Source organism: Tigriopus californicus, chromosome 11, assembly GCF_007210705.1.
Source record: "Tigriopus californicus strain San Diego chromosome 11, Tcal_SD_v2.1, whole genome shotgun sequence".
NCBI lineage: Eukaryota > Metazoa > Arthropoda > Copepoda > Harpacticoida > Harpacticidae > Tigriopus > Tigriopus californicus.
The window spans coordinates 7,401,690-7,426,304 of NC_081450.1; the positions used below are offsets into that span (position 1 = coordinate 7,401,690).

Here is a 24,615-nt window from a genome sequence, read left to right on the forward strand (position 1 = left end):
TGAGCTCCCGCCCATCACTTGTCGAAGCTGACATGAATAACGCGTTCTTTTGACAATTTTCTTGACTATTCGAAAACAAATGGATCCTGCAGAGGAAGTTAGAAGATTCATTATCGCAAACCCGGCGCCGGTGACCCATCGATCAATTTTGCTTAAGAAATTGGAGTAAATAGAGTCGAGTTAATCGCCCAAAACGTTTTTTGAGGCAACTGGAGGTATCAAAAGACGTCCAGGAGGCCGGCCACCGAAGCTCAAGAGGGTATGGGATGTCATTCAAGTAGTCTCAGTCCGTGTTTGTAGGAATTTCCGTCGTTTTGTTGGTGTTCTTGCTTGAGATTTTCAATATGGGACATAAAACAAAGAGAAAGGCGCTGAAAAATTATATGGGACTAAAAAAAACAAGTTGTGGTGAGACGACACTTCATATCACCACTTCAAATGGAGCGCACTCGTGCACTTTGAATCTTCTAATAAACATCGCCCATGCACTGTTGCGGGTTTTAGAGATGAGAAGTTGCTGTACGTCGATGCTACTATCTTCAATTGCCAAATGACAGCGTTTTTTTCATCCAGACAAATCTGTCATGTCCCTTGGGAAGTCGAAACCGTTCAAAGAACCAGAACTACAGCCGTGGTAATGCTCTGGTATAATTTTCAGTGATTTTGGATCTAATCCCTATTCTTTTTGATGCCGAGATAAAAATGAATGCCAATGACATCTGGAACCTTTTAAAAAGTAAAGTGTTACGTTGGCACAAGGAACAATATCCTAAAGGCAACCACAACGTCCGACAATATGATGCCCCGGCTCATATGACCAGAAAAACACAATGGTACCCTGAGACCAATATATTCGAGTTCTGACCTAAAGATTTCTGGCCTAGTTCATCAGCCAATCTGACTCCCCTGGATTACTTACTAGTTATTGTGGCGTATTGAGGGAGTGGCTTGTACGAAACTTCATGAAAATATGGAGTCACTCCGGTACATACATCAAGAGATCGATAGATCTTGCCAAATGAATGAACCTGACCAAATTTGCCCCCAATTATAACCTTTCAATTTAATAGTACTGGGGATTACATTCCTTGTGGCGGTTAGAAAAGCACGTGAAAAAACAAACCAAAATGCTATTTTTGGGACGCCAGGAGAGGCGGTCAAATTATGTTGGAAAGGTAGTAAAGAATTCAAATTATATATAATATATGAACATAATGTTACATAAGCCTTTGAGGACACAGTTTTCAAATGAACCGCTGTAAAAAGTAAATCTTATTAAAATCATTGGCCTTGATTGGAAGAATCTAAATTTCTCATTTCATACATACATTCAAAGGAGACAACATTGACTCAGGACTCTCCGGTCTTTTGGCTGCTGAAAAAAGAAACGATGGACCGAAGACGTACAGTATCACATACCTTTTGAACCTTCTCTGAACAAGGTACGGTCCCAACCCTCTCCATTCTCTCATTCCTGTGATGTTCCTAGTGAAAACATCTTTGGACTTGCTCGAGCTTTTGCAAACCTGCTGAACTCATTGGAGCCCGAATGGGTGAAGCATATTCAAGAAGTGGCTGAACAATCGACTTGAACAGAGTTAGCATCGTGACATCCAATATATCCAACCACACGCTTGAAAGGCTTTACCTACCATGCTTATCGAACTTTCCATTGTTTTGAGGACTACATCTAAATCTTTCATAGATGAGACCTGCTCTTCTTTATCTTTATCTCATGATCTACGACGAGTGAGTATTCAAAGGAATTGACCCGAAGGTCATTGAGCGGAATTTCATTCCGTTCAGGGCCATATAACTATCTATAACCCATGAGAAGATTCTTTCTAGGTCCTTTGCAAGGCTAGTGGAATCTTGGCCATTCCTACCAGAAACCAGCTTTGTATCGTCTGCATAAGAAGAGAGACTGGCAGTAATTCACAGTTAAGAAGGAAATTCCCATTTTGCGCAACTCGCAGGAACCATGGAATGCTTGGGATGCCGAATCCAGAGAGGCAACCTCCCTAAGATCGTTCAAAAGAGAGATTGCAGCTTTCATCCTCACACTTCCCATAAAGATAGCCCTCTTTTCTAACTTCGTCTACTCGTCTCTTGACCAACATTCTACTTACATCCAATTAATCACTTTATATAACCAAAAAGCCTCCCAAGGCTAAACACACATTTATACAATACTAAGCTTTTGAAGCGGGGTAATGAATATTATAAAAAGAAGGGCCCTACGATGAAACCCCGAGGAACACCCAACTTGACATCATGTATGTCACTAACGGATCCCCTGACCTTAACAATTGTTTGCTATAATTAATGAAGCTTTCTATCCAATTGAGAACCTTGCCTTGGATCCAATGTCATGAATTCTATTCAACAAAAACTGTATTAAAGGCCTTGGCAAAATTAAGACAGACAAAATCAACTGACTCATGTATCTCTAGTACCTCAATGATCTGTTCTATATGCTCAATCAGTTGGTAACCGTGCTAAAATGTGCTCGGAACCGTGCTTGCTTGGAGGAAGGACATCACGGACTTCAAGAAACTCTACAAGTTTGAATTTGATGATCTGTTCAAACACCTTCGCAATATTCAAAGTGAGAGAAATCGGCCTATAGTTACTGGGGAGCTTTACTGGGGAGCTTTAAAAATTGGAACAACGTGAGATAACTTTAGTGAAGATGGAAATTTGCCCTGATCCGAGATTCAACGCATCAATTACGAGAAAACAGGAGCAAGAACCAGTGAGCATCTCATGAGAAACTGAAATGTCACACCATCAGGACCAGGAGAACTTAAAAACCTCAAGTCCCTGATGGCCCCTAAAGCATCTTGATCTGTGACTAGAAGATCCCCTAAGTGCTCAAATTGACTAATCTTGTCAATCTCAATAGGCTCATCTTCAGAGCAATGGGCAGTTGGTTCTAAACTCAGCGGGGTTGAAAGCACACTCGAGAACTGATCTCCAAGCATGTTTGCCATATCCTCTACTTTCCTAATGGCTACCCAATCACATGGTAATTGCTCAATATGGTTTGAAGACTCTTTGTTGGCAAATTTATAAGGCAATCATTCATATTTTGATTGTTTGACAATATACCCAAAGCATAAGGTACAACGAGGATTGAAAAAGCGTGGTCTTAAAGGTTCAAAAGTGTGTTTTGAAGTATATTCGATGATGAGCTACATGTGAATATGGCACCAAAGCAGCCATGTTCCTTCGGGTCCCTTCATTTCAAAAATCAGCCTTTTGAATGATTACAATTTCGTTTTGGCACTTTTCCGTTTGTCTGTGCTGTGTTGGCTATTTGTCTCGACATATTTGCACCTAAAGGCAAAAATTTTGCTCACACAACCTCTGATAATGCTACCAATTTCAGTCTGTTCGTCACCGATCACAAAACAATGCTGGCTGGATAGGTGAGAGGCCATGGAGGATAATATCTTAAAGCAATTGCCAAGAAATATGATATGCTTTTTCTATGCCTAAAATATAAATGGAAATATTTCACTTCTCTAAAGGTGGTAAAAAACCGAAAATATAACTTAAAACTAACTTAATGTCAATAATTCATAATTTTGACCAAATTCTATTAACGTTGAATAAAAACATCGCTAGCATGTAGAAATGAATTACTGTAAAAAGTGCCAAATTTGAAAATTAAACTGTCACATGTATCTTTCAAATACTTTAGGAACTTGATAGGATAGTGTAGGCAATTTTACATCTTTCGTAAATTTTCAGTGACATTTTTTGCTACTTTTAGCTTTTAAAGGAATCTTAAAGAAAATGGAAAAATATTACCTCTTGTTGTGTCATTTGAAAAAGGCAATAACATGCCTTGGGAATAACTGGAAACATAATTTGGCCATTTTTCGATCTTCTAAGGTACAAAACGCGACTTTCAATTTGTAATAACTAAACATGTGCTAAATAGAAGTTTATGAAATTTTACGTCAATACATAACTAATACTATGTTCAATACTGATTGACTACTATGCATTTTAATGTGCTTTAGTTGATTTAACACACTTATCTGAGCTACTTTTAAACATGAGTATTTCACTGAAGTTGTTCTTCTTTGACAAAGAAAAACATATCCTGATGCCTTGGCATTTGAGCAAACACTTAACAAGAAAATATAACCACCGTGTTTTAATTCAGCTTCTGCAGAAGATATGTGCTTTACTAAATGATACGCAATGAGAAAATTCCTGAGAATCGTGACGGAAAATGCACCGGACCAAATTGTCAGCCTGCAATTGACACAAAAACGACAGCTATACAAAATTGTGGAAATCTTGTGAATTGACTCCCCTACCATGGTGTTTGCAAGTTTGCCTTTCTCAAATTCAATGCGATGGGTTGCTCTAGAAAGGAGAATCTGCTTGATCTGGATAATAAATATTGCAAATGCTTCCAATATTTTTCAGGCACTTTTATGCCTTCTATCATTCAAGTTTTGCACTTCAAACGCAATTGATAAAGTATGGCCATTTTTTGCGCACTTCCTTACCGCTATTGGGATTGCAATCCCAGCCTACATACGCCTTACGAGTATTTGAAGGCAGCAAATAGAACAATGAAGGAGCAAAACGCAAGTTAAACCACTATGGTCATTACAATTGACCCTAAAACCTGGGTTGGGACAAAGCTCATGGATGCTTTTGAAAACGTACAGTATCAGATACCTTTCGTACCTTCTCTGACTAAGAGCTCTCTCATATCCTCAATGTTCCTAATAATTTTCAAATGAACTACTGTAAAAGTAAATCTTATTAGAATCATTGGCCCTTGATTGGAAGAATCTAAATTTCTCATTTCATACTTCATGGGCAGTCCAGACCATCTCCCCAGACGAGCCAACCCAGAGCTCAAGTCCAGAAGCAGCAACAACAGCGACAGCAACAACAGCCTCAAGTGTCGTCCCAACCCCAACAATTCGCAGTACCTACTAGTTCGAATGGTGGGATCCCTTTGTCTCAAGGGCGATTTGTGGTTGGCTCAGATGGGAGTATCGATGCCAGAAGAAAGGGGCAGCAAGCTAATCCGGTTCAGCTTACAAATGAGGAACGGTCAATTCTGAGAACCTCACTTCCAAGTGCCACTGCGTCCAAAGTAAGGAGTCAGGATGAAAATGGTCAGAGACAGGCTTTTGAGAATCCGGCTCCAAATTCTCAGCAAAACTCTGCTCCAGCGAATGATTTTGATGGCTCGCCTTTTTCTTCTGCCACATTTAATGACCGATCACCAACTGGGTCGTTCAGAGATCGGGAAGTCTCGTTCGGGCCTTTTCAGGTGGTTAATTTGTGATTACACCGCAAAAGAAGTAATTGATAATGTACAAAGGGTGCTCAATTTATCTACGCTCTCCATATCTTGAGAATATAACATTTCAGCCAAGTACGAAATTTGCGACAAAACATTTCACATGAGATGATTCAAACGTATCCGTTTACCTCAAGCCACGGATAGCAGATGAAATGGACTCACAATTGACATAAACAATTTGAGATCTCTTTAATCGTTCACTTCCTCCAAAATGAGTACAAGGTGGGGACATCTGTGTGTCACACTTTTTTTAAAGCATATTTAAGATTATTTCTCAGCCTCCCGCCCATCACTTGTCGAAGCTGACATGAATAACGCGTTCTTTTGACAATTTTCATGACTATTCGAACAAAAATGGATCCTGTAGAGGAAGTTAGAAAATTGATTATCGCAAACCCGGCGCCGGTGACCCACCGATCAAAATTTGCTTAAGAAATTGGAGTAAATAGAGGTCGAGTTAATCGCCCCAAAACGATTTTTGAGGCAACTGGAGGTATCAAAAGACGTCCAGGAGGCCGGCCACCGAAGCTCAAGAGGGTATGGGATGTCATTCAAGTAGTCTCAGTCCGTGTTTGTAGGAATTTCCGTCGTTTTGTTGGTGTTCTTGCTTGAGATTTCAATATGGGACATAAAACAAAGAGAAAGGCGCTGAAAAATTATATGGGACTAAAAAAACAAGTTGTGGTGAGACGACACGTCATATCACCACTTCAAATGGAGCGCACTCGTGCACTATTGAATCTTCTGATAAACATCGCCCATGCACTGTTACGGTGTTTAGAGATGAGAAGTTGCTGTACGTCGATGCTACTATCTTCAATTGCCAAAATGACAGCGTTTTTTCATCCAGACAAATCTGTCATGTCCCTTGGGAAGTCGAAACCGTTCAAAGAACCAGAACTACAGCCGTGGTAATGGCTCTGGTATAATTTTCAGTGATTTTGGATCTAATCCCTATTCTTTATTGATGCCGAGATAAAAATGAATGCCAATGACATCTGGAACCTTTTAAAAAGTAAAGTGTTACGTTGGCACAAGGAACAATAACCTAAAGGCAACCACAACGTCCAACAATATGATGCCCCGGCTCATATGACCAGAAAAACACAATGGTACCCTGAGACCAATATATTCGAGTTCTGACCTAAAGATTTCTGGCCTAGTTCATCAGCCAATCTGACTCCCCTGGATTACTTACTAGTTATTGTGGCGTATTGAGGGAGTGGCTTGTACGAAACTTCATGAAAATATGGAGTCACTCCGGTACATACATCAAGAGATCGATAGATCTTGCCAAATGAATGAACCTGACCAAATTTGGACCCCAATTATAACCTTTCAATTTAATAGTACTGGGGATTACATTCCATGTGGCGGTTAGAAAAGCACGTGAAAAAACAAACCAAAAATGCTATTTTTGGGACGCCAGGAGAGGCGGTCAAATTATGTTGGAAAGGTAGTAAAGAATTCAAATTATATATTAATATATGAACATAATGTTACATAAGCTTTTGAGGACACAGTTTTCAAATGAACCGCTGTAAAAGTAAATCTTATTTAAATCATTGGCCCTTGATTGGAAGAATCTAAATTTCTCATTTCATACATACATTCAAAGGAGACAACATTGACTCAGGACTCTCCAGTCTTTAGGCCGCTGAAAAAAGAAACGATGGACCGAAGACGTACAGTATCACATACCTTTTGAACCTTCTCTGAACAAGGTAGGGTCCCAACCCTTTTCGTCTCTCCCAATACGAGAGCTCTCTCATTCCTGTGATGTTCCTAGTGAAACATCTTTGGACCTGCTCGAGCTTTTGCAAACCTGCTGAACTTATTGGAGCCCAAATGGGTGAGGCATCTTCAAGATGCAGTTGCACAATCGACTTGTACAGAGTTAACACCCTAATGATATCTCTGGACTTAACCGTGCGATATATCCAACCACATGTTTGAAAAGCTATGCCCACGTTCAATTGGATATGCTCATCGAACTTTCCATGATCTTAGAGGACTACACCTAATTCCTTCATGGATGAGACCTGCTGAATGCCCTTACCTTCATCATCTAATAGTGGAGTGTCTAATGGCGTCGACCCAAAGGTCATTGAGCGGAATTTCATTCCATTCAGTGCCATATTACTCGCAGCAACCCAAGAGTAGATTTGGTCTAGGACCTCTACCAGACAACCGGATTCCTGACCATTCCTACCACACACCAATTTTGTATCATCAGCATAGGAAGAGATACTGACATTACTACTACCAAGCTTTTGAAGCAGAGCAATGAAGATGATGAAAAGGAGAAGACCCAAAATGGAGCCCTGAGGAACACCCGACTTGACATCATATATGTCACTAAGGGATCCCTCAACCTTAACCAATTGCAATAATTGAAGTCTTCTATCAACCAACAGTACGGACTGTCAAATGAGAAACGAGAATTCCAAAAATGTTCAGTGCTTATTGCAAAATGACAATTTGCTCGAGTAATCTTTGGTCAGGATTAAGGTTTAAAGAGGATGCATATGTCCCATGAAAATGCTCTTCATACAGACGGATAAAGATTAGACACGGTCAAAATATGCATTTCACGGTTGATGTCCTAAAACAGGTTTATTTGTATTTTAAGCATATTTCATATTTTGGCATATTTCTATACCTATTTTGATTCTGGGCAAAGAGGAAGAGAATTAATTATCCGTATTTTTGCGACAAATTGAGACATTGTAAGTGAGTGGCTGAAAATGCAGAGCAAAAAGGTTTTTTTAATCAGCCTCACAGCCTCACAAGACATAAAAAAAACTTAAGGGTGTGGAGTTGGAGTATAATTGCTTCTGGCTCTTTGCAGATATTGCCCAGCCATCAATTAATTTTTCAGAAGCCAAACAATCTTGGAACTAAATGTGGACCCGAAGGATTGGTCAAATTGCATTTCGCTTGGTAATCTTTGTCAATAAAATTGGCACAATTTTGGAATTGGATTGGTTGGTGCGATTGGTCGATCGATATTTTCAATCAGCAGTATTCAAACTCTCTCGAAATTACTGTTAGTCTGTCTGTGACCGGCCGTGGCAAATCGCCGACATGATCATCAAAAACTTAAGACATAAACCCAGAGGTCAAGCAATACCCGAGCTCCTTTCGGCTTGCAATTGTGCCCTGCTTGGTTCTTTGGTATACCCTTGTCTTTGGATGGATGATTACCAACCGTAGAACCCAGGTTGATCAGGAGTGATGCCTTTACCATGCCCAAATTTGCTCAAATCCAACAGCGACAGAATCCGGGCTCCCTCCAAATGCTTATCGCCGGCCAATTCGAGCCCTTCAAGTATTCCACTACGGTCGAGGTAATCCCACGGACGACTACGAATGTCCCTGCCATCAAAAATTGCCGGAAAATACAACTCATATCGTCTATTTTTTGCTGAGAACGAGCTCTCCAGCTTTAGCCTAGGTCAGTTTGAAGAAGGAGATTCGTGGTTTGTTACTTCATTAGTCTATGGTATGCGATGACTGGAGGATTCCATTTCAAGTACTACCACGGTTGGATTGATTCTAGTGCTAGGGCGAGCACAAGTTCCACCTTATTTTTGCTCAATGAAATAAAGCGAGTACAATCTTCTTTCAAATATTGGCTTCCCTTGTAGTCATTTCCTAATGGAGTAAGGTCCATTTTCTGAAGAAATCCAATAAAAAATAAAAGTTCATTATGAGGGGTCTGGGCTCAAGCCCTTTCCAAAAAGACTCGAGCCCGGTCAATGTCTCCAAATGTGAGTAAAATACTCTCGTGGTCTTGGACTCGCTCCCAGAGTCGTCCTAGTACTAATTCGGTTGCCACAGTTACATACAGACAGGTTTGCCGTACGAGATAAGTCGGCATGAGCAAAGAACAAGTCTCATTTTTGTTATTGCTTGCCTGGTAAATATCATAAGGTGGAGAATGAAAATTTGAGTTAAGTCGGCATCGGCATCTGAATAAAGACTGAAGGCTGCGCCCCAAACTTACTTACCTTGGCAATCCCGAGGACACTATTTGATTGAAGGAGACAATTAAGGTTTTCAAGATAAACAAAAATCACGACAATCTGGCTACGTGGAGAGTTTTTCTCGGAGCCATCCATATTGCAGCCATTTAATGGTCAACATAGCACCTTTTACGTAAAATGATGACGCAAATTTGACTTGTTCTTGTTCGAAATAAATCAATGTATTTACCCAAACAAACAATAAAAACAACGAACGAATAGGGCCAAGACAAAATCGATGGCAATATCGATATTCTTGCTCTTCATGATGATTGAATCAAAGCGGGTTTGTAATAATAAGATAATCATAATTTGCATGATATTGACAAAGGCAATATAATATTAGGAATAATAATGACGATAATAACACCTTTCGGTCAAAAAAAGATGTCCTTACATCTAATGAGATGGACGCGGGGGAATGATCAGGGACAGTTTTTGGTATTGAATAAATTGTAAACGTTGATAACGGATTTGATGGGACTTCCAATGACACGAACGCAGGTCACTTGGGAATAAATACTGCGGAGATAAATATAAAGTGAATCAAATGTTACTAATTGAGGAAGGGGGGAGGGATGTCCGGATGAGAAAAGACTTGGAAGGCTAGAGATGTTTGTTTCAATCAGAGTACTCGTAATGGTCGACGTTTTGTGATTGGACTACTACTTGAAGGCCATACATTCATACATACAGTGAAGTACTATCCAATTGGGGCATCAAGGGTGTTGGGGGGAATTGGGACATGAGTGTGTATTTCATTAATCAACCCTTCGTGATACTGGAGATAATTTAACTGAAAGTCTTAGTTTTCTTGAATAAATAAACACTTTGACGTTAGAATTGTTCGATGGGCTTATAGCATCAAAATAAAACTATGTCTGCAGCGGAGGCAGTGGAGAGAAGCAGAGAATAGAGGTGTGAATTGAACCACAGATCTTTCCACATTAAAAGCAATTCCAAGGTTGTTAGGGGCAGGGTGCAGGGAAAGGGGGTCACTTGTATTCTATTTTTATTATTAGTTTATCGATAATAATGATAAAGCATCATTCATATTTCATCTTGTAATCATCAGTCTCATGAGGTATTTGTTCTTTAGCTTTAGCATCGGCATGGATTCTTCTTCTTTTTCGTCAGTAGCTAGGACAACTAGGACGAAGACGACAATTAGCACTTACTACTTTCAGTTGCTGTGTATGTTGTTGGTTGATTTATATCGTACTGATATTATTTCCAAGTCAATACGGATTCTTGAGTAATCGCCGTTGTCGGGATTCGTATACACGTCGACAGAGGAACACCCGATCGGGTGCCACGCGTTGAGTGGGAAGGAACTCGGCTCGTTCGTAGCCGGGTAACGGGTCTGGGACAATGGAGGTGCCACAAGACAGGCCTTGATCCACCATCCGCAGAAATTTGCGATACCTACCCGAATTAAACGAGAATTGTCGATTGGTAGCTTAGCTTCTTATGTATGTCGAAGTGAATGTGACTTTGGCAATTGGATTCTCACCTGCAGTACTCATTGAAAGTCATAACATAGCATTTATCCTCAATGCAAGCGACCGAGGTGTTGTCCCGATGCCGAGAGGCGTAGACTTCATCTGACATGTCATCCGAGCGGCGGCCGCTCTCCAAATGCTCTGGACGATAATACCACAGAAGGCTCATCATCATATCACCTAAAAGAACATTGAATGGTTCAGAAACTCTTTTCATATTTTCATTAATTGGACAAATTGACAGGGTAAAGAGGCAGGCAGATGAGTTGGTTAAGTTCTCACCATCAGTAGGATTTTCCCAAAGAGCAGTGACTTTGGCAATGAAAGGCAAATCCTTCTTACGATTGCCCGACGCCAACAAAATGCAATCCCTGATCTTGACCACATCGCCTTCAGTGCAGTGTTTCATCGAATCATAGCAAATACGTGGAACAGGAGGCTCCTCATTCTGCAAAATAGAATGTTTTAGATCCGAGAGGGCGCATTTAAAGGCCAAGGGGAAGAACAGAATCGACCTGGCCATTCAGACTTACATTGAGGTAGACTTTTTGCTCGCTCCCCTCGCCGACCCATTGCCAGCCATTGCAAGATTTCAACACACCGTTGTGCCGCTTGCTCCAGGGTATCAGAGGTCCTTGAAATTGGTTGATCGCCACCTTCTTCTTGTTGATCGAAGATGAACCACGAGAAAGCGGGCTAAGAGGTACTTTTCCGCTTCCACCGCCACTACTATTATTACTTCCACTACTGCTACCACTACTCATAACGGACTTGCCCCCTCCAACACCTAAGAAAGGAACTGTGGCTGATCCTCCCTTGGAACTCGAACCTGATCGCTCACGAGGGGATAGGCTACTATTTCGACTAGATGATCGTGAGGATCCCGGACTGGCAGTTCCAACGCCGCACAGCCTTGAAGTCGATTTAAGACTGGACGTGCTTCTTCCACCATTCAGAAGAAGGGTCGGTTTATTGTTATTGACCTTACGCGTCTTCAGCAGAGTCGACTTTGACTTTTTAGGCAGAAGTTTGGGAATGGGATGTTGATGCGGATGGAGGGCCATGGCTGCGCTCTTGGCCATGCTCACGGATATCGAAGGTGGAGGAGGGGGTTGACCGTTTTTTGACACGCTCGTGCTGGAGGTAGAGGTGGAACAAGAGTTTGATGCTTGATATCCACCTTGGCTTCCACCGTCTTGGCTAGTGGTGCCCGAGGCCATGGATAGGGCGATTTTGCTCAAAGCCAATTGCGACTTCAGGTCCTTGGGCACCACTTTCGTGGCAATCTTCGGCGGAGGCGGTTGAGATTGTTGTTGCAAGGATGTGTGGGCCATGCGAAGCAAACCATTGGGTAGCCCAGGATGTCCAGTCGAAGTTGGTGGTGGAGGGCGACGATTTTTATGTGGATCAGGAATGTTGATGACTGGCATTAAGTGAAATCGATGCCCGTTACTGTGCGGTGCAGTCATCAACGAAGCAGTGCTAGAAGAAGAGGTGGAAAAAACTGACGATGCCGAGGTCGCGGAAGGATTTTGACTCGTGGTAGCCGTTAAGGTTTCGGAATTGGATGGAACAGTGGTAATCTTGGAACCTTTGACAGACGACTTGCTCGACAATGACCGAGAACGATCGATTTCAGTTATGGTTAGTCCTTTGGGTAAATGTTGATAAATCGCGGTGGATGGAGGATTTATTGCCCTATTCTCACTTGGCGGATTAGGTACAATCACGGATGGGATGCACTTCAATCCAGATGATGAGTTGGGAGAGGATTGTGAGTGCGTAATCGTGGCCATCGTCGCTGGGGATGACAATTGGTGCTTGGATTTGGCAGGCTTTCGATAATCTCGCAATGATGATTTTCCTGTGGAAGACGACGTCCTAGAGGCCGCTGTCGACACAATCGGCATCATCTTGGGTGTTATTGTAGCCATTTGAGACTCAACAACCACAGGTTTGTGCGGCTTTCGGATCGCGTTGGGATCCACCGGATGAATGGTGGTTTGACCTACCACAAATGGCTGTACGGGATTAGGTGGATTGCATGCTTTCACATTTGACACTTTGGCTTTAGAAGCTGCCACAACGGCAACCTCAGGGGGACTACGAGCCCGGCTACTTTTGGACTTGCTATAACCGGGCGGACCTTTGGGTGGAAGTGGTTGACGAGGTAAAATGGTTCGGTACACTTCATTGGGTACTACTTGGCTAGGCAACGCACCATGTGACTTGGGGGTTGGCACTTTCAGGGTGGGTCGAAGGTCTTTACTTGACGAGTTTACCGACTTCGGCGCTTTCTTGGAATTGGCTGAACAGACCGACTTGGTGCTCACTCCAGTGGAGACTACAATGGAGGTGGCTGTGGTGGGTGTGGTGGCAAAGGTTGGAGGCGGTGGAGGTTGGCTGTTCAGCCCCTTACCAACCGGTTGGGACCCAGCCTGGACGTTTTTTGGATCGTGTTGCACCGAATACGAGTAAATCGATGTTTGGGCTTGATGGTGTTGAGTTGGGAAGCCAGGTGGAACCATCGAATGGGGAGGGGGAGGCTGATGTCCCGGGGGGGCTGAAAGATAAAAGTGAACGCTTCGAGTCTAAGAGAGTACAACAAGAGGTGACGTAGCCCAGAAAATGCATGCAACGATTAAATGACCAAACTAACCTGGCCATCGTCTAAGTCACTATTTTCGTTTTTATCTACCAAAGTGGCTCTGGGCTTTTTTTTTTTTGGTGGGAGAAAAGACATCAAGTCAAACAAGCTCAGCAATGAAAATAGAGGAAATCAAAGACCTTTTGACTCGTGAAAGAAACCACCAGTGAAGCGTCAAAATCCGGAACAAAATGAAAAATTAACACACCTAAGGCTAGAATGGGGGTCACTATCCTACCCGCCGCGGTGTATGGATATGCAGCAGCCGAATAGCCTCCATAGTAGAACGCAGTCCCAGCAGGATGTGGCGCGGACAAAGCTACTTGGGTTCCGCTAGTGGAGGAGGATGGGCTGGTGGTACTCGACAAAGCTGAGGGATGATATGGCAAGGCCGGTGCCAAATAGTAAGGTCCTTGGGGAGGATAGCCTGGCGCCGTGGCGGCTGGGTTGGCATGATGATACATAGGATACGACGGATGGCGAAACTCAGCAGGATGATAGGGAGCATAATGCAAAGGTGCTTGCGGTGGAGGTGGAGGCGGGCCTCCAGGCAGCTGGGCGGTACCCTGATGATAGGGAATGTGGGATGGTGGAGGAGCCGCGTACCCTGGGGGTAGATATTCTGTAGGATATGGGTACGGATACGTTGGCGGGTATGGAGGTGCCGCCATTGTGGCCGGAGGTAAGGGAGCTGAGGCTTGTTGAGGCGTGGGCTTAACAGGCGATGTGGATGGGATGTTCTTTTGACTGGATGAGAACTCGGACTCCCGGGATAAACCGGAGCCCGGGTGACCTCCAGAAGGGCGATGGTTTCCACCTGATCCAGAAGCTGCACAGGACACCACCGTAGGCTGGACAGTCGCTGTAGGAGGGACGACATTGTTGGCGGGCGATCCCGGGCGAATCAGGGGACCAGCAGGTTGGTAAAAACCTAGAAAGAAATGTGGTATGTCAAAAGCCGGCAGAGTTTGGAGTGATCACAATTAACAGTCTCGTAGCAAACATTTCGTTGTCTCTTCAAGGTATTGCTATCTGAAGAAAATTGCATATGAAAACTAACTTCGTGTCATGAGATCCGTGTCATTGACAAACACCCTTTGGAGTCATTTGATGAATACATCTGGCACGAACACAGGCGACGAAGTGGGGGTTTCAATTATGCAATATGGGAACAATTATGTCAATTTGACATGATAATTTCTCGAAACTCGAAAGTCATGCCTCGCCGCCTGTTCGCGTCATAACGTGAATAATATTCTAGAGCATTACGAACAATCCAGCTCTTGTTTATGACTAGATGGACCAAAAGAGCTCGGTAAATACGTATGTGTTTCAGACTTTCGAGATAGGCTTGACTTGTTCGTTGGCTAACAACTTCTTCGAACTGAACGGGGAGGCCTTATTGTCATTGTTTAGTACTGAGACAATTTCAAACTACACAATAATACGAATAAGATTATTTTTTTACCGTCGAGGGTTATCCTTTTAGGAAAAAATATTTACAAAAGGAAATAAGCGTTTGCGCTCATCGACCAACATATTAACTATCAAGTAGGACTTGCGACTACCAATGTTTGAAAATAACAACGTGTAATAGATAAGCAAAACGCTTTTCAGAGACATCAATCTGACCACTTTTCTATCGTTCTTTCCCGAACCAGGCAACAGCTCGAACTTGTGTTCTGAATAAAGATTATCCACCATCAGAGATGTAGCCACTCAGTTATCACAGCCATCATCAATTGTTGCCTCACTCTCAGGAATGAGCGCAGGTTCGTCCACCTAAGCCGTTAAAAGCTGCGAATACTCCTTTAAATTGGTGGCAATAGGTTATTTACCCTCGGCCAGCCCGGGATTCGAACCAACGAATTCGGGAATTTGTCGGTTTGTTTTTCTGGTCATAACACAACTCTTGCACTAGTACTAACATCTATCTGATGGTCGGTGTTCTGAGCAGGCATATTCCTCCATAAATTTATCAGTCATCACTAATTCAAACTTCACCGTGGGAATAACCCCACAGGTGCAGAGGTGCGCCCATTTAAGCTATGAACGAAGAAACAATAAAGAAGCATGTAATCAGTCAACGTGGAATCGAACCAGGAGCAACGAAAATGGAACTGGAGAATTACAAACAATTGACTTCTATGACGTCTTTTTCGCATGTTTCTTAGCTCAGTCAGCATGTTGTTCACATTATTTAGCTTCAGTAATCAAATCATTTCATTCGGCTCAATCAACGAGATCTTAAAAAACCACCAAGACGACAAATTGGCCCAAAAACGCACCATTGCTTTGTGTCCATTAATGTTCAAGGCCAGCAACATACGAAGGACATTTGGACTTCGTAGTTAAGTGGCTTAGGTAAATTGAACTTTTACATTTCTCTAAAACAAACGATTCATGTAAAAAATTGCGCTACGTAGTTCTCAACATTTAAGTCGGATTGGACAATTCCTTTAACGTGGCGCGCTCGAAAACAGAATTCGATTTTACAAATCGCATTTTTAACCTTTCTTGAATAATGAGAAAGTTACCCTCAGTCGGCAAAAAGAGTGTTTCTGAATTGCCCACCTCCCTCCTAGTTCCTCTCTTCAAGAATGAAGCAATGGAAGTCCCGTTGGTTTGATCTTCAATGCGTTCGTGCAAAAGACACTGAAACGGGATGTTTACTCTCAAAATATTAGCTAGTTGGCTAGTATCAAAAAGGTCGTGTCTATTCTACATGCCAAGAGTGAGCGAAGTGATACAAGCTATTCACAACCGGTAACTAAAAGAAGCTCTAAAGTGTCTCTTTCAATGGACTTTCGTGGACAGACTAAATCACTTAAAATCAAACCTTGCATAAAGCAAATATGTTGGAAACGAGGGAACAATTAATACCGTGTGACCGCAAAGTTTAAGGATTGAAAATGCCACTTGATATCATGTCTTTCCCGTAATCCTGCTTACTTTCAAATATGAAGTATCTCCAACGATGCAGGTGATTCTCAGTAACAACCAAAGGTTGAGTACAGGATATTGGTACACTTCTATTTGTTCGTTACGGAGTTACTGCAGGGATAAAGAACCATTTAATCTCCATCGGAAATGTTCGCCTTTGATTTGGAACAATATAAAAGTAAAGGCACCGAACCATAGGTGAAAACCAAGTCTTAACAACACTAGCAGAGAGACACAACAAATTGGTAATCCCTAGCCTAAATGAAACTATATATTTTCCACTTCTCGAGGTTAATGTCAAAGTAGTGGATCAGTAGTTTGTCTCGGTTCAGTCAGACAACATGACAAATCCATGAAGAAAATCATGGTCAGTTATCAAGCTCTATTACTTCTACCTTTTGAAGGCGTCGACTTCGGCTTACTAAGATAAGCCGAAATAGATTGCTGAACAGAAAAACAATTACATGCTCATGAAGTAAAAAGAAATTTCTCATACTATTCCGTCGTTACCATAGAGTTAACAAGGGGCAGGAAACAATGTGTGTTAAACTTTAAATGCAATTGCCTTGCAGATTTGCCCACGAACGACGACCATGTGAGAAACCATGAATGAGAAAAGTTAGCAGATTTTATTTTGTCTTTAATTATGATAAGCTAGGGCCAATAGCAGTTGAAGGACATTCTTTCAACAATTGATTGTATTGATTTTGCTGTACGATAAAAACGAGGAAGAAACAAGGAATCTAAGACTCCAAATTTGACGACTAGATGACATCATTTTTCCTGGCTCTTGAACGACGTCTAACAAGAAAAAAAAGTGCCTAATTATTCATAAAATAGCTAGAAGTTAAGCTCCAACCAACGGGAAGCTCTCCTTTACCAATGTGTATGATTACAAATCGCAAGTTGTTTACCTTGATACGTGGATGGAAATCTGGGAGCGGGTGCTGGAGGTCCAGGTGTTACTCCACCTTGTGAAGGGGTTGGAGTAGGATGTCCATTGCCAGGCTGAAGAGAGGCCAATGCTCCCAAGGGAGTATATTTTCCATTACCAGGAACAGTGCTACCATCGTCCTGAAATCAAATCAAATATTCGTGTTGTGGTTTCAAGGTAGCACAAGGTCATGGGGAAAAAACATTGACACAAGATGAATAATAAGTCGTTCAAAACGAGTTCAAGTGCAGCACTTCTAATTCTGTATTGGCAACCTAAATTATGAAAAAGTGTGTGATTTAGCAACGTCCAGGTAGAGTTTCAAAGTTCATTACAACGGATCTGACACTGATGGCCTTCTCCACTCACTCCACATATGTAGTAGGTAGCGCTAAGCTCAATTGGCCATTGCCATGATTTAGCGGTACCAGTGGTGCGAACATCTGCTCTTCTTAAACCGCGCGGCACAATCCCATCTTCAAGGAGGAGTGCTTCCTCAGATCAGTTTCACTTCTCTATCGTTGAATGCACAAAGTAATAAGCCACGATATCAAGACAGATTTGATCATACCACGATTCAGCAGCACTTTTCAACGAGAACCAAGGTATAGTACGAGTGCTCTGAACACGGACAGTGAACAGTACACTTAGTCAAGGCTGCATACTTCAAGCGATCAAGGCTCGATCAAAATTGATGGACGAAAGAAATTTCGAATTGGCCGTATTAGCAGCTCAACAGCATCCTTTGTACTTACGGGTTGTGTTTTAATAACATAGGTAAAAGGTGGAAAAACGATAAGATCAAATATGTCGGTAGGTTCATCAAGTGAAAATAAATATTGGAGACTTGAAGCAAAGGATGATTACGTCAACCGTAGAAGTTCAAGCTGAGGAAATAAGCGCCGAATCGCCTTTGTTTAAGGAATATCCGGAAAAAAGTTCACCTCCATCAGTCCTAACAAGCAATAGCAAAACAATTGTTGGTAGCAATTCTGATGGGAGTTTCTGTAGGTTATATGTAGATGATACGTCGAACAGGAGACGCGTACATCAATGCAACTTCACATGTGGTGGAGTTCGACACTGGTCACACACAGGTCACACTCCGCAATGCCGTGCCTAAATTCCTACCTGATATTCTCATTGCCCAAAATATAAACTTTAAATCTAACTTTCACATACATAGTGTTAAACTGCTAACATTCTTAGTGCAACTTCTAACTTGTTGGGTTACCAGTTGTACGCTCAATGACTATGGCTCCTACGTCAGAATAAGGAGAAAATTGCTTAGTTAACGGAAATCTTCAGATCATCTTTCTCTTGGATCTTTCTTCTCTTTCGTCGTTCACATTTTCTGTGAGGCTAATCATCTCCTTTGCTTCGGCAATTCAGGTCGTCGTAATCATCGGGTAAATTGATACCTCTGCCGCTCAATCTGGACCACCTTTTTTTTGTTTTGAGTGCAATTCGTACGTGGTGGACTAGGGGGATATAAATCGTCACTTAAGCCTGATCCAATTGGCTGCTTTTAGAATGGTGAGGAACTGATGTACTCTTGTGGCATTCCAGTGAAGAAAGACCAAGCTCCACGTAACATTCGATCAAAGATGATCATCGACGATCGTAAATTGTAAGATGAATCATTAAAAGGTGTAGTATCACATTTCATCAGTCCGGGATTGCCACCGATGTGCGCACAAGTGAACAACTGATTCAGTTGGGCATTGAAAGAATGCGTGTTCCAATATTTTTGGGGGCAATTGCATTCATCAACCTTCTCATGTATTCAGAATCCCAAGGTAAATCATCGAAAACAGATCAATCATTTGGATTTTTCAGCTTCTCAGCATCGTTTTAGAGTTGGTACCAAACCGAACTGATGAAATCAGGCTCAACTCAACAATTGGATTCCCGAATGAAACGAAGTTTGCAGAACGTTCTCTTGGGAACGCCACTTTTGCGTCAACAAACCCCTGTGCCCATCTAAACATTTCCGATTGCTTTGAATTAATCACCAAAGCCATGGATGAAACGGAGCAAATGCTTGATTTGGCCAATGCCACACTCAGAGGAGAGGCAACCATTCTCCACGATCAGCATACCAGTGAAAAAGATCACGAGCCTGTGGCTAAAGCGGGAAATGGACCACAACAACAACATTTATCAGATCAAAAATCTCGTGAGGAGGACATGTTTGTAGAGAACAATCTGGGCTCCATTTTCCCTTTTGCCACCAACCCGATGGATGCTGCCAAAATAATCGAATCACAAAGTGTGATGATGGCAGCGCCAGCAGCGTTGTCACAAAAACAACCATCTGACCTTTTCGATGAAGACCAAATAGAGTCTGATACGAAGCGAGACCGGACACAGGATGAGCAAGAACAGCAACAACGACAGCTTTTGCAACGGCTCCAGCAACAGCAGCAACTCCAGAGAGCAATTTCTCCACCACAAATGGGCAAACAAAATTCCAAGAGGCGCAAAAGAGCTCTTCCACAAAAGGCTCATGGTGGCAGAAGAGAAATGGAACACCCCAAATGGAATTTCCCACTTGAAGTGCGCCAGAATCAAGTCGCTTTCCAAAGGGCGAGACGAAATAATCACGAGGAAGATCAAAGGCAACAACGACAGCTTTTGCAACGGCTCCAGCAACAGCAGCAACTCCAGAGAGCAATTTCTCCACCACAAATGGGCAAACAAAATTCCAAGAGGCGCAAAAGAGCTCTTCCACAAAAGGCTCGTGGTGGCAGAAGAGAAATGGAACACCACAAATGGAATTTCCCACTTGAAGTGCGCCAGAATCAAGTCGCTTTCCAAAGGGCGAGACGAAATAATCACGAGGAAGATCAAAAGCACCAGGAAAAGCAGGTCAAGGACAGTAAAAGGTTGGAAAATGACTTCAATTTGGTCAGAATCTTGACGAACAAAGAAGAACAGGAACCAAAATCTAGTGAAACTCAACAAGAGTTCGAGATTACATTGCATACAGAAAAGTTTGAAGATTTCCTTCGCCATGATCCAACGCTTCCCCAGAAATGGAGACGAGAGCTAAATAACACCGAGTTAAGGAATGAATTTGTCTACCCAGTTCTAATGGCTGACACTTTGAAGGACATAAATAGCATGCACTCTTCGCTTCGTGTGCTCAATAAAGTGAGGCATGAAATCGAAGCTACTCTAAATCCTCATAAAAGATTCCGACGACGGTCGAGTTTACTCGACTTTCTATCCAACCCATGGGAGGGAGGTGGATTTCAGCCCACAGACTCATTTTTGGCTCAATGGGCCTCAGAATTAAACGATTTGTCAAAGTCCAATCCAGGGAATGGAACGCGGCCCAAAGCGGGAGAGCTGAAAAACAACACAACCAAGAAGAATGACCATCCCAAAGAAATCTCGTTGGGTCCACTCAAAACAAGCATCAAGGGATTGGTCCTCAAAGTAATCTTGGCAGGCGATTCAAATTTAACAATGGGTCAATTGGTGGATGAGAATCTCGTTCCACTTAGATTGGCCACGATGGAAAGGCAGGCCCAAGAGAATAGCACCCAAGTTGGGGACAATCAATCGGTAACTGAGCCGTCTGCTTCCTCTACTACTCCTGGTGTTTCTCCGCCTCCGCTCACAGCCAACCCGACAGCATCCGGTGGGATGTGGCAAAGTGAACTGAACAACTCACTTGAGGCCTCTCAATCGAACGCCATTGAAAACAGCGAGAAATTAGTAGCCAATACCAGCTCCAACCATGTGTCCACGAGTGCCAATGAGACTGTACCATTTCAAGACGTCAGCAATCTCAAACATTGGGAGGACGATGGACTTGATTTGAAACATATGCCTAGCTTGATCATGCCCGAGTTCACCTATCAAGACGACCAGGACAGTCAGCACATGAGCCCAGAACCATACTTTCCAATGAGGATGACGTGGGAGGAGGAAGAAGACGCGGAGGAAGAGGGTGACAATGTCTTGGATGGTTCTTTCGATTCAATCACAAAAGATTTGGAAACGCGCTTTCAAAGAGAGAACCATTTTCTCCCCAAGACTCCACAAAACAATCGTCGAGATCCGAGACACATGCATTTCCACTTCAATACGAACTGAGGCATCAAAATCAATTTCCACCTTCATGCTTAGAATGCTGTTTTTGTCCTCGATTAAATTGCTCGGTCATGATTAGACACTTTCTGCGTAGTGAAGACAGACGGGATTTAAAAGTCGAAAAATCTAACGCGCTGCAAAAATGCTTGATCATGATTGTACCTTCTCTACTGTGCTACAGCCCCAATTTCACATACCTAATAAAGAGTAAACTCAATTTTTCCAAGGAGCTCATTGTAAATCATCCATGGTTTCCGTCGCGACCTTTTGGTTTATTTTGGTTTCCTTTGAAGATCCATAACCAACTCCAGTGCACACTATTCACCAGCAAAAAAGGCATATCTCTTGAGATCAGTTATCCAACATATCCTGGGAGCAGTAAGTCAGTATGTAGTACAAACAGCAGCTATGCTGCCGTGTTGTTCTGCATGATTGACGTCAAAAAATGTTGGCCTTCGCCCCATTCAAGCCTCAACCAAGCATAACTGGAGTTCCAACTAAGTAGGAAATTGGTTAATATGCATTGCATGCTCTAGGTGTGGGCTCTGTCATTTGATTGCACTTTTGCTCGTTCGAAAAAGGGAAACCAAACTTAAACATTTGGGGAGACAAGTTAAGTTTGGTCATGACAAATCTACAACTATTAGTCTTTGCTTTAACGCATGTGCTCCTGTGCCTAATTGGGGGTTAAGGAGTACTTTTCATCCTTGTAATTTAGTGGAGTTGTAACAACTTTCTTTGGTCGGAGTTGGGACCCATCATAAGTTTGGATCTTCCAAGATGTTCCATTTTCCAAACGGTGCAGTATCTATTTCTAGGAGTACCACTATGTTCAATTGCTGTCGATGACACATGATTAGTTGATGATCAGTAACTTTAGAGTCAAAGCACCTCTTTCCCAAGGCAACATTTTATCAGAAGAAGATCTCAAAACAGACCTCTCGTATTTGTAAGCAATCTCTCGCCTAAAAGCGAGGTGTATGTGTAAACACACGCACATATATACACAAACACAGAGCCTCAATGACGTTGGGACTTTTCAAAACTGGTTTTCACTCACTCGCTGAGCGTTACTGATTGACGAATGAGCTGGCTGTGGAGGCCAATTCATCTGTATGAAGAGACCATGTTTGAAGAGGAGTGACTTGAACCATCCCCCTTCCCCACCTCTCTGTTGGTGGTTATCAATTTGTTTACCGAACAGACTGGAGTTGAGCTTGGTCAAGTGTTGAACCATTGGAATATTCCAGTGGTTCATGATTAAGTTGAAATGGGAATGATTGAGCAAGATGGGTTTGCTCCAATAACACATCGTGCCAAAAGGACTGATTGACTTCAGCAACTTCGTGCTCAATTGTACGACGTTAAGGTGTCTTGAATCTTTTCCAGAGTTAGGGAGGCTCTTTTAGATTTAGTACATTCAACTCGGCTTCTCATCCCATTAAAGGACGAATAAAAGTTCCATAAGAATTGTTAGCCTTGAAAGTTGGGAGTCTACTCGTTGAATTAAATCTCATCACTGCACAATCTTTCCACAGGTTCGGCTGTGGCGTAAATCTTGCTAGCGCTTCAAGGACTAAGGAATCATTTTAGCCAGCCCACCTTTTCGAGAGGCTAAGAAGTTTGATCCATTCAGCAGAGAAGAGCATGTATATCGGATGCCACTTCAAATAACATTTCAAACAAGTTTTTGGTATTAGATAATTCCCATTTGGAGCAAACATGCAAGCAATATTGAAAGATTGAAAGACTAGAGGAGAAAAATCATTAACACTCATGCCAAGTCACATAATTTGACTAACATTTACAAATTCATCTTCCCTCATTGTATGGTAATGTTTTTTGATTGCTTCATCCATCTCGGCTCCCATCAACTACGGGGTACGTCGCATAGTGTTTAAATGGCTTTTTTTAGACAACGTCGGAGAAAAGAAATATTGGGTTTGCATTGGTGGCCGACCCTTTTTGGCCATGTGCGGCACACTCCGCCGCAAACTCAACTGTGAATATGATTGCTTTTCCTTCAGGAAATTAGGTTTCTTTCGAGTGGGTGCTTTCAAAAACTGGAAAAGACTCCTACTCAGACTTGATAACAACAGACGGACAGAAATTGAGATACACTAAGCGGATACCCCGAACTGACAAACCCAATACTGACGGACAAGAGTCCATAGAAAAGACTTATATCTAACAACATCGTACCTCCTTCGTGGTAAGAGCCTTCAAATTGAATCTGCATGACATTTGTGACGGAACAATACACAGAAAGCCAATAAATTTACCCCTCTTTTCCAAGGCTTCAAAACATCGAAAGTAAATGCATGAAGCCACGTACAAATGAACACTTAAAAAAAAGTTCAGAACTGATACGCGAGCTCGCATGGCAGAAGTTTAGGGAGATATATTTGTCATTCATTTTGATCTTTCCCAATATGGATGATCCTGAAAGGAGAAAACTTACTTCTCCCGTTGACGTTACAACGAACGTATTCGACACATTTGATAATGCGCCCGCTTTCATCATGATTGGTGAAACTCCCAGGTATAAAACTGCCTCGACTACTTCAGAATCCTCTTCTTTTGTTGAAAAGAACCTACAGTTCATGCATGGGCAGGCGCTACTCCCTGTTCGACGGACGCACAAGGTTCCACAACCTTTTCTCTTGCTCCGTCTTCAACTAGACTTCCACAACTAGACAATCCTCAGCAAATTTACGGCTTCGCCTACCGCCTTCTTTCTTGGTGGCAGTCGACTGGCAACTTTATCACTACCTCACGCTATTTGCACCTTCAAAATACGAGCACATGGCTATCATATACGTTCAGCATTAACTGCAACATTTCACGAGAGGCTTAAAGATGTGATTGTTTGCATCGATTGAATCTAAGAACCAGCAGTAGAACTAACAGTAAGAGAACACATGTCTAACAAAAATCAGGCCAAAACATTTGGTTCCAATCAGGTTGACGCTGAGTTCAAAATCAAAGCTCGTCACTAATGGAGAAGATATGTTTGTNTTCTTGGTCTTGCCCGGGCTTTTCAGGCCAGACCCACTTGGATTGACGGGTGATTTCCTGCCTTTTTTCACGGACTTCCCGGCATTACCACTCAC

The 24,615-nt window shown here is 42.4% G+C and overlaps 2 protein-coding genes across 2 annotated transcripts in view; one reads left to right on the plus strand and one right to left on the minus strand.

Moving 5' to 3' along the window:
* Window positions 1-9,523: 9,523 nt before the first annotated feature.
* LOC131890739 (uncharacterized) overlaps window positions 9,524-24,615 on the minus strand; it is a 21,418-nt gene continuing 6,326 nt past the window's right edge. The window contains exons 2-7 of the mRNA XM_059240146.1: window positions 17,379-17,538; window positions 13,760-14,452; window positions 11,408-13,437; window positions 11,157-11,322; window positions 10,886-11,054; window positions 9,524-10,797 (exon numbers count right to left, since the gene is read on the minus strand). Of these exons, the coding sequence (XP_059096129.1) occupies window positions 10,611-10,797; window positions 10,886-11,054; window positions 11,157-11,322; window positions 11,408-13,437; window positions 13,760-14,452; window positions 17,379-17,538 (3,405 nt within the window). The 3' untranslated portion in view covers window positions 9,524-10,610. The remainder of the gene's footprint in view (window positions 10,798-10,885; window positions 11,055-11,156; window positions 11,323-11,407; window positions 13,438-13,759; window positions 14,453-17,378; window positions 17,539-24,615) is intronic.
* On the plus strand, window positions 19,037-21,719 carry LOC131890050 (uncharacterized). Its single transcript, XM_059239322.1, has 2 exons — window positions 19,037-19,197; window positions 19,257-21,719. Exons 1-2 carry the CDS (start codon window positions 19,131-19,133, stop codon window positions 21,503-21,505), a joined length of 2,316 nt encoding a protein of 771 aa, XP_059095305.1. The 5' UTR covers window positions 19,037-19,130; the 3' UTR covers window positions 21,506-21,719.

Excerpts from the sequence above, each read along its gene's own strand:
- LOC131890050 (XM_059239322.1), top strand. The coding sequence starts at position 19,131 with ATGCGTGTTCCAATATTTTTGGGGGCAATTGCATTCATCAACCTTCTC. Across the intron at positions 19,198-19,256 it reads CATGTATTCAGAATCCCAAG|AGTTGGTACCAAACCGAACT; the intron begins GTAAATCATCGA and ends GCATCGTTTTAG.